This window comes from Amblyomma mixtum, chromosome 1 (genome assembly GCF_055824585.1).
Source record: "Amblyomma mixtum isolate Tamu chromosome 1, ASM5582458v1, whole genome shotgun sequence".
NCBI classification, from domain to species: domain Eukaryota; kingdom Metazoa; phylum Arthropoda; class Arachnida; order Ixodida; family Ixodidae; genus Amblyomma; species Amblyomma mixtum.
The window spans coordinates 261829850-261842538 of NC_143012.1; the positions used below are offsets into that span (position 1 = coordinate 261829850).

Sequence of the window (12689 nt, forward strand, 5' to 3'; positions counted from 1 at the left end):
GACACCCCCGCTTGCCATTAGTGCTTATCTGGTATTTTTTCTCCCTGATAACATTTCGTATAGTTAGGCAATAAGATAAATTTATTAAACATACTAAGAAAAAAGTGGGTGTACAGAGGAGTACAAAGCCCCATGTTTCCTGTCAACACGCCTTGTCCGTCTTAAAAATGTGAGGCTAGGAATTAATGATTTGTGTTTCAAGTTTGTATTAAAAAAGACGAGAGGCAATCATTAGAGCAATGTTAAAATCAGCATTTTCACTCTGAAAAAAAATTTATATTCCGTAGATAACTTATCATCCAGTTTTCAGAAGACAAATAACGCCACCACGAACACTCCAATTACATTCAATTATCATTGTGAAATATAATCCGCGTGTTGCACGAAGCACACCCCTTGAAACTCTTTCATGAAACACTTTCGTCGTGCCAATGTTCTTTGCATGTGCGGATATTTATGCTTGTTGGGACCCTGCTTTGCCGACGCACAGTTACCAGATTAAGAGGCAACATTTTTACGAAACGCTCTGCTCTTCATTCATCGCACGCAAGAAGTGCTCATGTAAATAATGGCAGCTACCGCTCATCGCACCATGTGGCACGTGGCACTATTTAAAGGAGCGTTCAGCAGCGCAGCAGTGCAGTTTCGCAACTACCGTCAATCGAAACAAAGCTCGAAGAAAGCATTTTAGTTACCGCGCAAAAACAGTAAAACTCTTGGTTCGATGCACGTTTGAAGAAAATAATGCAGCGTTTGCAGCTCTTTCAGGTTCATCTTTTATTATTAAACCCGTTGAATGCGCGCCGTTAATGGTTACTTGCCCTCTTTGGAAACATTCACAGCGATTTGAGAATATGAAAAACAAAGAGGAAAGAAATACTAATGAAAAACAAACCAAACGAGGATGATTTTTATGGAGTTCGTCAAATACATATTGAGCTAGCAAGCAGCATTTTAAATACCCATTGTGCTCGTAATGCAAGAAACAGCAAAAGTTTATTGTGCAGGGGCAGTGATCTTTATATTTATATGTATGCTGAGTACGGCGTAAACTTGTCTTCCCTTTTTCATGAAGAGGACTAGTAACTCCACGAGCACTAATGATGGTAAAAGTACTCAAGTCATAAATATTGCCCTCATATTTAATAGCATGCACCCCAAAACAAGTAAAAAGTAACGGAAAACGCAATGATGGCTATATTCAGAAAAAGAGTTTAAGGTTTCCAAATATAGTAAATGCACCACTCATCCACGCACAACCCAAAACTTTGTCGGCGGATTCCTTTTCTAGACAAGAAAACTACACAAATAGTGAAAAATCTGCCAGCAAGGACCTAGGAAGCACCACGAATCTGGACAGAGGCGGCAGGCCATATTGTTTTCTGCCTTTTAGCAGCAAGGTAACTGGCAAGTGGGGGTGTTAAACTTTTTATCAATAAACATCTTTGACCCCCCCCCTGAACTTGAAAGGGATTTTAGTCCTAGGCTCCTAAGGCCTTAGCTGTTTGGTGGGTCCGCTCTGTTTGGTCCTCTAGGCTTCAGCTGGACAGCACGGCCCCCGACTGATTGATCAGGTTGTGGGCTTGGGATTTTCGGGGCGGCAGGCATGCTTTTGCAAACCTGTGTAGTGCGATGCAGTGTGGAGTGTTCCTCGCGTAGCGGTCATGTGTTGGGGTATAACGTCCGTGTATGTGATGCAACAGGCTTAGGTGTCCTCTAAGTATTAGTCTGTAAGTGCCTCCAAGCTGCGACTTCTTGCCGCGTAAGCTTGCGTTGTGATGGCAGGCGGGAGGCGGGGGAGGGGGGGGGGGGTTGATATGACGGTAGAGCTCGTCGTGAGTGAAGATTTCACTGTACTGTGGGGGGAGCGCTGCTCAGCCCCTGAGTCGTCTGTGGGATCTGGTTAGCAAGGCCTCGGGCTAAGGTTTGCTCCCGCTTCTTACGGCTTCGAGACTCATGGTCTAGCGTTCAGATGAGTACAGTATCAAGAACTTGGCGCCTTCACGTTATAGGGATACGGTGTGTGTTTGATCATATGTGGCCATCTGCATAACTTCGGCACACCTCTTGGGAGTGTGAGATCACGCGGATTTCGTTTTCCGCACAGGTGGAGGCCACTACGAGGGCATTGGCTGTCTACTCAGCTTGCAAAATTTTGGCGGTTGGTATGACAGGCATTGAGACCTTGTGCAGGGGATTGTCGACGACAGAGGTGACCTTTTACATCGGGTGAAATATTGGTTCCCGTCTATCCTGGGCCCCGTCCTGGTGTCCCAACTACTTTGGGGCTGACGGTTCGATCTTGGCGCTAAGGGTTACAGGCTCCGCCGTTCAGGTCATGCTCCCGAACACGTGGCTTGATTTGGTCGGTGTGTCGACGAATGTTCTCTCCTTCTGGGCCACCGGCGTTCACCATGCGACTGCCGTCCGAAGACGTGATTCGGACTGGGATCCACGGCTCGCCTCGCCCGAAGTTCTTTACCCAGACAGATTCCCTCGGCCGCAACACACCAGGAACGTGGCGGTCAACAAGAGACTGCGGAGTGTGAGGCCCCGGTGCTGCCACTGCGTTGTCCTGTCTGGAACGAAGCTCGTAGCTGATAAGGAGTCTCGCTGGGGCACTACCGCCGGCCTGCGGCGTCCTTCGGTACCTGTGCAGAATGCTTGCCAAGCGTGTTTTCAAAGACCCATGAATGTTCTTCTTCAAAACGGGCCCGTTGGACTGCGGGTGGTACGGTGCTGTCCGGAGATGTGCTATGTTATTCAGGTTCGCAAATTCCCGAAATTCAGCAATTGTAAATTGCGGGCCATTATCAAATACCAGTGTCCGGAGCAATCCGAACGTGCCGAACAAGGTGCGCAGGGCTTCTATGGTGGCGTGGGCTATGGTGCTTTTCAGGGGTACTGCTTCAATCCATTTACTATGTGAATCCACAATTATCAGTAGCATGCATGCATCGATTGGGCCCGCAAAGTTAATATGCAGCCTGGACCAACGCTCGCCCGTTTCTGGCCATGCGACCGGGGATTTCTTTGGGGGGGGGGGGGGGGGGGGGGTAATAGGCGCTGTTTGTACGCAACTAGGACACAGCTTAGTGATGTTCTCAATCTCGCTATCAATCCCCGGACACCGCAGCAGGGAGCGGCCTAGCCGCTTCATTGAGCAAATACCTTGATGGGAATCATGCAGCAGGTGTAACATTCCCGCTCTTTCTCTATTAGGCACGATTCCGCGATGGCTTCAGAATAGAAGTCCATGACTCCATGTTATCTTAGCCTCCCGGTTGAAGTATGGCCGCAAATGCAGGTCCTTGGGCCCCAAGTTTCTTTGCCATCCTTTCCGCACCCATTTTTACACCTTTGCTAAGTCGTCATCATGCGAGGTGAGAGCGGCCAGTTGCTTCGCGGACATAACACCGTCATTGAGGTTTTCCGTGAGCAACACATACTCGCCATCCCTGGTCGCCATCAGCCAGGGTCTCTGGCTGATACGTTGCGGATGTCGGGGGTCGGCTGAGCGCATCTGCTATGACATTGTCCTTTCCCGGCTGGTGTTTGATGACGTAACGGTATGCACTCAGCAGCAGGGCCCATCGCTGGATTCGGGCGGCGGCCATCACCGGTACAGCCCGATCTAATGGAAAAAGTCCCGCAAGTGGCTTATGGTCAGTGAACAGTGTGAATGGCTTACCGGGTATGTACTGTCGGAATTTCGAGACCCCAAAAACTCCAGCCAGAGCTTCGCGCTCCAGCTCTGAATGATTTAGCTCGGCTTCCGTCAGTACCCGGAACGAAAGCCTATGGGCCGATGCACCCCGTCACCGACATCATGAGAAAACACTGCACCGATCCCATCCGGGGAGGCGTCGCATTCCAGGACAAGAGGTTTTAGTGGGTCAAAACGCGCCAGGAAATCGGCTGACTGAGGAGGTCCTTCGCCTTCCTGTACGACCGTCGTTGACTGGGGCCCCACTCCCACTCCGCTTCCTTGCGGAGCAGATCATACAGTGGGGCTATGGCTGTCGATGCATTGAGAAGAAACCTCTGGTAGTATGTTACCATGCCCAGATACGGCCTTGATTCTGTGAGTTTCCGCGGCACCTGCCTCATAAGAATGGTCTCCACGTTTCCAGACTTTGGTTGCCGTCCCTGAGCACTAATTCGAACTCTCAGGAAATCCACCTGTGCTCGACGGAACTCGCACTTGTCCGCATTCACGCGCACGCCGTTTTCCCGAAACCGCTGCAACACTTCGTGCAGTGTGGTTCAGTCATTGTGTTTGTTGGTTATGATGACGTCGTATAAAGGCGCAGTCGAACTAGCCCGACGATCGGCCGATTTCTGTCTGGCGACGATCTGCGGTCGCGATTTTCGTGCCGCTGGCGCGTCTGTCACACTGTGCAGACGCCGACAGAGCGCGGATCGTCGCCCGACGAGCGCCTCGCCGTCGTGTCGGCGAGATACCAGCCGTCTGCTGACCCGTGTGTCACATTCTGCCGACAACAGCGCCGACCTCACGCCGACCTAAGGTCGACATCATCCTATCCCGACAGCTCGACGCTGCTGCTTCGTGCGCGCGGCTCGCATGGCCTCCTTGTGCCGCAGACACGGACTCGGCTAGGCGGTGCAATAGGTGACGTTCAAGCAGCGGGCGCGGCTGTTGCAGCATTGCTGCTGCTCGAGGAGATTGACAAACCACCGAAAATAAAAAAAATTGTCGCCAAGTGTGGCTGCTGTTTCGCTGTAGGCGACTTATTTCAAATTGCGTCGATGACAGTGCTTGTGCCGCACGTCCCAAATCAAGCGCCTTTCTTCAATGAACCCGATCAGTTCAGCCTCCTCTTCGGTTCAGAACGACGCCGACTCTGACATGATGATGACAACACTCGGTGGAGCACAGCACAACTCGTCAAGTCGTTTGCACGTACAGAGGAATTTCAAAAACTGGCGAAGTGTTTTATACCCGTGATAGTGGCGACAGCCAAATGGCTTGATGAATGTGATGAATAATCATTGCTCTATGCGCTCTGAGCTCGGTACTCGCTTTTCGTCGGCGTATGTTTTCGCTCGGCCACCGATTTGCCCAAGACATGCCGGCCGACGGGTCTCGTCGGCATCTTTGGTCGGCGACGTTGTCATACTAGAACGACATTTGGTCGTTTAGGGGTGTCGTTTTCGTCGTCGGCGCAGTGTGACTGGCTAGTGGGGAACGAGCAGGTAGGCCTACGCGACTGCCGATCGTCGGCGTCGCCGTCGCGCCGGCATCGGGGTCTCGTCGGCCTAGTGTGACCGCGCCTTAAGTAGACCGGAACCCCCGGATATCTTTGGAAGATTGTCTCCATGCCCCGTTGCAACACTGCCGGCGTGGAAGCCTCTCCAAATGACAGGCGACTGAAGCTAAACATTCCCTTATGCGTGTTTATGGCCGTAAGTAGCATGGCTTCCTCGTCTAACGGTAGCCTATTGTAAGCCTCCCGCAAATCTATAATGGTGAAAAACCTGACCACCGTCAAACGTTGCCAGCATATCTTCTACGCGGTGCAACACACATGGCTCAGTGTGACAAGCTTTGTTTACGGTGAGTTTAAAATCACCGCAGAGGCGAATGTGATCATTACGCTTTACTACCGGACCCACCGGTGCGGCCCACTTAGAATGAGGCACAGGAACAATAATGCCCGCGGCCAAAACGCGCTCCAGTTCAGCGTCTACCCTTGAACGAAAGGCGTACGTAACTTCCGAGTGTTTTCCAGAATTTGATACCACGTTGTCCCGCATCTCAAAGTGTACCGGCGGACCCCCTGATGAGACCTAGGCCTTGCGCGAACACGCCAGCGAATTCTGTTACTAAACAGTGCACGTTAGAATCGTCCGTCCCGACGAGAGGCGTGCGCTCACCTGTCGTGTTCACGTTCATTACTGGCGCCTCCAGCACGCTCAACGCCTCGATCAGGTCGCGTCCGCACAGGTTGGGGCCGGAGCAACCGAGGACAGTCAAGGATCCGTCCATCGACAGGTTTCAGCACGAAACCTTGAGCATGAGTCGTCCCCGAACAGGAAGCCTTCCCGGGAAGCAAGGAAGTTTCTATGACGAATCACGCAGCTTGGGCCACACTGCTTTCGACACATCGACCTGCATGTCCACTGGAACGCCCCACAATTCAATGTGCATACAATGGGTTGCGTGGTGCCGACGTGGCTGACATAACTGTCCGCTGCTTCCAACGCGACTATACTGTCCGTGCCCACAGATGTGCTCTCCTACCGAGACGACTGGGTATTTTCCTGACGCGACAGCCCTGGTGGCCCTTCAGTGAACTCTCTCTCGTTCGACGGAAACAGGCTCGGGCGATATGGCGCCGCTGCTGGCACTTGAAGCATGTTGCCGAACGGAACCCGCAATCCTCTGATTCGGGCTGTTCAGCTCCGCAGCGGTTGCACGAAATAATCCGTGGCCGGTTTCTTCGGTGATACGACTGTCCTCCCATCGCATGTATACGCTTCCTTCATCGGCGTGGCTTCTTATCTGCTGCGCGCTCGCTTCTGTGTATTTCGGCTGATAGCACGATTTCTGCTGCTTCACTCCTCGTCAGCTGCGGCGTCGCAAGCAACTGTCGACGCACTCCTGCGCTTTGCAGCAAACAAACGATGCCATCTCCAGCGTTCGATCCAATTTGCGCCAAAAATTGCGTGTGTCCGCTATTTGGCGAATGGCAACAACGAAATCTTTGAGAGGTTTGCCTGGCAGCTGGTCGCATGTAAAGAACTTGTAAAACTGTGCTATTTCGTTTAGTTGCGACGAAAAGTGCTTCTGCAACAAAACTACCACTTGGGCGTAAAAAAGTTCGTTCACCATGTCTGGCGCGCATCGTATACTAAGTAAATCCGCGGTGTGGGTCGTCGGCGCTGCAATCAAAAGGGCCCTCTTTTTGTCATCCGTGACTCCATTCACTTCAAAGAAGGCCTCCAGTAGAACTTGGTAAGCTCGCCACTTGTCGCTCGTCTCGTAAAACTGCGGCGTGGGTGCATATCCTCCCATGGTGGCGTGGCGAAGGCTGCGGCGTACTAAGAGGGCGGCCCGTTGCCATCCCATCCTCGTCGCCCATGAAAAATCCGCAGCATACACACCGGTGGCTTGGCCAAGACGTTTATTGCTTTGATGCGTGCTAATATAGGCGTTGTGCGAAACGGTTAGTGAAGGAGTGTGAGGAAGAGGACAGAGGCAATAACTGTTGCCGTAAGTGCAAAAAGCGGCGATAACTGTAGCCGTAAACTGGCGTGACGTCATTCCGATGTAGCAGGTATGTTAACAAATGTTGAACCATGGCTGATGGTCCTGTAGGATACAGTGAAATCAACGTATTGTAAATCGCTTAAAAAGTCGCAGTTAAATATGCAAAAATGTAACGAATCTGCCTCAACAGAATATGTTCTAGCTTACAAGTAAAAAAGAGACGTCTTTAAGATTTTAAGCGCTAAAAGCATATCGCATGTCGCAGGAAACTTCAGAACCATCCCTCTCTCGAGTTCGGTTTGTAAAGGTGGTTCTTCAAGAATGTCGAAAACTTGTGCAGTACGTCGCAGGGTGGTTGCTTTTAGGCACCTTCATGAGGTCGCTGCCCTTTAGGAAAGTGAAAAACTTATTTTCAGTGTTTTTGCTTGATAAAACAATGTCTCACACCGCCACTTCATTTTTGTTCAAAATATATCACAAAAAGTATTTTGAAGGTCTTACCCCTTGAAGGAAAAGTTTTAACGAACAATTGATAAAAATACTCGAAAGAGCTTGAAAATACTTGTCTAATTTGTATTTGTATATATTATAAATACTTTCCTTTTCTAGGCCGTGTATAAAGATATTGGTTGGTGGAGATGACTGAGAAACTCTCTCCAGAGAGTCAAACACCACCAGGTGTATGCTTACAACCTATCAGTTTGATTTTATGCATTTCTTGAAGACAGAAGTTTGAGCCTCTGTTTGCGCCTTTGGCGCAGCCTGCCATTGATATTTACCAAGTCACTCCTGCTGCGATTACGGTGCGTGGGCGCACGTTTCCAGCCTCACAGTCGTGTGCATCCATCACTCCTGCTCACCAATGAACACTTGAAACTTATCGCTCGTGCAAATGACACCGGCCAGCACAAACGACGCTGCGGTGTGCTCCGTGCCAAAGTGCAGTCATATGGCAAAAAAAATGGATTTTGTTATAGAGAGAACCGTGATTGTTGTGCAAGAGTTTATTTTCATTCCCGACGGGACGATCACACACGTGACCACCTGAACATATAATTCGCGCACATTTATCCTAGACGCCTTGCTTTTGTGCCCTGTGATTTAGGTAGTAGGCGAATGATGCGCGAACGCTGACAAAGCATGCATGTCGGATACGTTGAACGTAAAATAGTAATTGACCTATGGGTGGGGCTGATTGCAATACTGAGCTTGCGTGCTTGCTTGCGTGCGTGCGTGTGTGCGTGTGTGCGTGTGTGTGTGTGTGTGTGTGTGTGTGTGTGTGTGTGTGCGCGCGCGCGCGTGCTTGAGCGTGCGTGCGTGCGTGTGTGCGTGTGTGCGTGTGTGTGTGTGTGTGTGTGTGTGTATGTGCGTGTGTGTGTGCGCGTGTGCGCGTGTGTGCGCGTGTGTGTGTGCGTGCGTGTGCGTGCGTGCGCGTGCGTGCGTGCGCGCCTAAATTGCGATGCCCAGAAAGCACACAAATAGCCAAGGAGATGATGTTCCATATTTTTATTTCTTTTTGAAGCAGAGAATGAATTCACTAAATAATACATTTTAACATTAACGCGGAGCCTCATCTCTGATTATAGAAAAAAAGAGAACGGTTGGTTGTGAAAAAATCCATGCACTCACTCTGACAAAAAAATATGACTACATATAAATCTCATGCAGCGAAACTGATGTCGCAGCCACTGCATTGCGGGCAATTGTTTGCCATGAATTTAGGGCTCCGCGCAGTGTCGCCCATTGATGAACTATTATGCGTGTGCAGCAAAACAGCGCAAGCTTCGTAAATGACACAGAAAGGAAATACGAGACACTGGCGCTGTCTACCAACTGTAGTTTTATTGTTCTGACGCCTTAGTAGCTATACAGAAAGCAACCAAAACAGCAACAACCAAGCCTGATAAACAAAAATCGGAACCAGGAATCAAGCAGTATAACCAAGATGATCCAGTTCGCAATAGGAAAAGCAACTTCGTATCCCGAAGGGCCATAAAAAATGCGCTGACACAGCGCTCTTTTAGTTTTTCGATGATTTCAGCCTCAAGGATTTCTCGCGTGGCTTTGTCACTGCACGAGCGCTACAGGCTAGTGGTACTCAACTCAGGCGTGCATTTAGCCTCGTCAGTGAACACTAGATACCCTGAAATCCGCAGTCTCAAATTGTAATTGTGCTTGATAATCTTTTACTTAGGCATCTCCGGTTTTGCCTACGTACCCATGGCCCCAAGCCAAGGCAATGGCCAGTTGTCATGGGTCAAGCAACACATCATTACGTCATGCTTGAACAGTGCAGTCAAAAATCTTGCAATCACAAACTGGAAGGTACTTTTTTTACACCACGCGCACTGACTACTGACTGCTGGATTCCTGCAGACGCTTTAATCCTGTGGCTAAACCCTTATGAGGAACAAAAGGGACATGCAAAAGCGACAAGGATAAGAAAATGACGGTCATTCTTTACTCACCTGCAATTTCACACAACTTGTGAAAGATTAGAGGAAGAGTGGAAATCGATGTTCTTTTTTCGGCTCCAGATCACTTTTAAAGCCAGTGAAAGCGCGTAAATTTAGAAGCGTCGAAGATACGTCGTTTGCACCACAAACTACCTGGAGTGGTTCCTTTCTCGTGCTGAAGGCACCGTGCATTCGATTGCCTTGGCAAATGCGTTTTCTAAATTCTAAGACCTAATATGGATATTACATGCGCTAGCCTACATGCCAATGAGAAAAAATCACACAAACAATAATAATTATGTTAAGTACACGGTAGTAGTCAACTAGCCTTGTAGTCAACCCTTCTTAGCTGTATTCATATGCACTACTCTGCGAGACAATGCTAATCCGAAAAAACGTTCTTCTGAGTCAAAAAGAGAATTTTTAATTATTGCAAAACACCTTAGGTTAAACACCCGGTAAATGGTTCCCAGATGGTCTTCTCGCAGAGAAAGGAAGTTTGTTTATCTTACATTACTTGCACCCAACACAAAATATTTAGGAAGAAAAAAAGGTTCATATGTTTTCTTTGATATCTGATTTTTGTATGGCAATAACTCAAATACGAAATTGATTACATAGTTAAGTACGAAGCCTTTACTGAGCCTGCGACCACCCAACACAGAAGCCTTCACCGCTGCCTGTAAGGTTAAAAATTTCTCTATATATTTTTCACAAACAAGAACTTTCCCACTAAACTTCGACAACTCATGTCAACTTGTTCAAAGTTTGTTTTGTCAGTCGTATTTTCGTTGTAAAAAAAAATTGCAAATTACAGGGCGCCACACTTCTGACACTTTTTATTAATAACGAACACCAAGAAAATTATTCGTTTCTCTGCCGCGTCCGGCCCGGTGTTTACATAAGGGCGTAAAAAATGACCCCCACGAAGATATTAGCAACCATTGTTGCTCACGCGTTCAATTGGGTGCCGGCTGATTGATCACAAACACAGCTATGGGGCACGTCATTTATCACCCATGGAGCACAATAGGAAACGGGTCGAACTGTAAAAATATTGACGTTGCCACAGTTTCTTCTTTCGTGCAGAGAAAGAAAGGTAGCTCTGTTCTATATGAAGAAAGAAAACACCACAAACAGCCACCATCGATCAATTCGCAAAAGATTCAGTTTTCATAGTTCAGTCAGAATGCACTGGGGCTGCGGTACGAGTTCGTATTACGTGTCACGCGGAACATGCGAACATACCAAAACTTGCTATCACCTGGTTGTCTTCTTCGTGGAAATGAGCCATTTTAGAAGTTATTAGCTGCCTGAAGTACTGGCACCTTTCACATCTTTCTCTTTACAAGATTCCAAGGGAAAGTTTCTGTTTAACACGACTGCATGCTTGTGCGTAGCCTGTGCTGTGTGTGTGAGTGTGTGCGTGTGTGTGGAAGAGAGAGAGAGAGATACTCCTCCTCTGGCAGCAAAAGGCGCAAAAGATACGGGAAGGATCTTTTAGTTTGTGAGTTGCCGCCACGTCGTGCACGGCACAGCATATAAGAAATTACCGTGGGAGCTTTGAAAGCTTACAAATCTGACAATTGGCGTAGCAGTTTTTTTCTCGCCAGCCTTCATTTTAGCGCTACTCTGGGTGCAAAGCAGCAAGCGAGGCAACAATACCTGCAGATGCTCGACTCAATAAGAAGTGAACGAGGAAGCTTCAACATGTCGTACATGCAGTTTATATCCTGCACGCGTCACAACTTGGATGATAGCAGCCGCAAGTTGTGCTAGTCGATACATAGTGAACACAAAAGAAGACAATCTTTTGCTGCTCTAGCGACCAGGAAAAATGCGGTACATAGCGGTACTGCTATTTTACGTACTGTCTTAAGTATGTGATATCCGTGTAAGCCAAAATATAAAGAGCGATGCATTGTTGGTAGGAAGAGCACACAAATTAGGATCTTGTACAGCCATTTACTCGACTTCGAAAACAGGAACTCAGCGGAAAAACCGACTAGTACTAAATGAACAGCAAAATACACCTTATGGATGAATCCCCACAAACACGGACGATTAAAAACCTTAGAAGACACAATCAGGCTTGGTAAATCGTGAACTAAACTTAGTTGCAAGAATTCATGCACTTTTGGGTGTGTAGAATCCACAAAAAAAGCACAAAACTTTCTGTCGGACATACAGGTGAACTAATCCAAGGCCGCCAGCACTTACAAGCCGGGAAAGGAACCACGCCTCATTGATTCAAAAGACGAATCCCAAACAAAAGTTTCGAAAGCTCCGTTGGACCACTGGGTATAATGTATTGTGCAAAAAATAATTTGCAGCACATCAAAGACAACAGTGGCATGGAACATATTGCATGCGGTCCCTCTACCAAACATTCAGAGATCACGGGGCAAAAATGTCTTATAGCGCTGAAAGTAGCATAGCGCTGATAAAAGTAGCATAGAGCTGCTAAAAGTAGCATAGCGCTGAAGAGCTGGAAAGCTGTCGTTTCAGAAATGTGCATGGTCCTTATCCACATTTACAGGATTGCTACATATTTTTGCAACATATTTACGGGATTTAGAAGAGAAAAAAGAAATGAATGGACAGACGACCGAACACTTTTGCCAGGTCAACTACGAAGAGTGCTAGTTGTTCATGAGCGTCACTGCAATACTGCAACACCTGCGCGCTATTCGTAGATTGGACTGTAGTGATCGACCTTTCAATCCGCATATTTGATGAGGTCCAAAGTAGACATTCCAAGCTGTATCCGATTTGAGAGGGCTTTAGCGAAAATCTTACAATCATTAACAAGAATGATAAATATGCAGCCATATACAAGTCATAGGTTTTCCTTACCGTCAGTTTCCAGAAATAAGACATTTAGTAAATGACAGCCAAAAATCCAACATCACTACTGATCTAAAAAATTTGCAGCAGGCTGTGAGGTCCCGAGGTGTTAGGAAGTGGTAATCGATCAATTTCATCTTCCAATTCATTCC

At 48.0% G+C, this 12689-nt stretch overlaps 1 protein-coding gene across 1 annotated transcript; it reads right to left on the reverse strand.

Moving 5' to 3' along the window:
- Positions 1-2308: 2308 nt before the first annotated feature.
- On the reverse strand, positions 2309-7039 carry LOC149371588 (uncharacterized). Its single transcript, XM_089580603.1, has 3 exons — positions 6861-7039; positions 3455-3636; positions 2309-2628 (listed from the first exon to the last, which is right to left on the reverse strand). Exons 1-3 carry the CDS (start codon positions 7037-7039, stop codon positions 2309-2311), a joined length of 681 nt encoding a protein of 226 aa, XP_089436729.1.
- Between the last annotated feature and the right edge of the window lie 5650 nt (positions 7040-12689).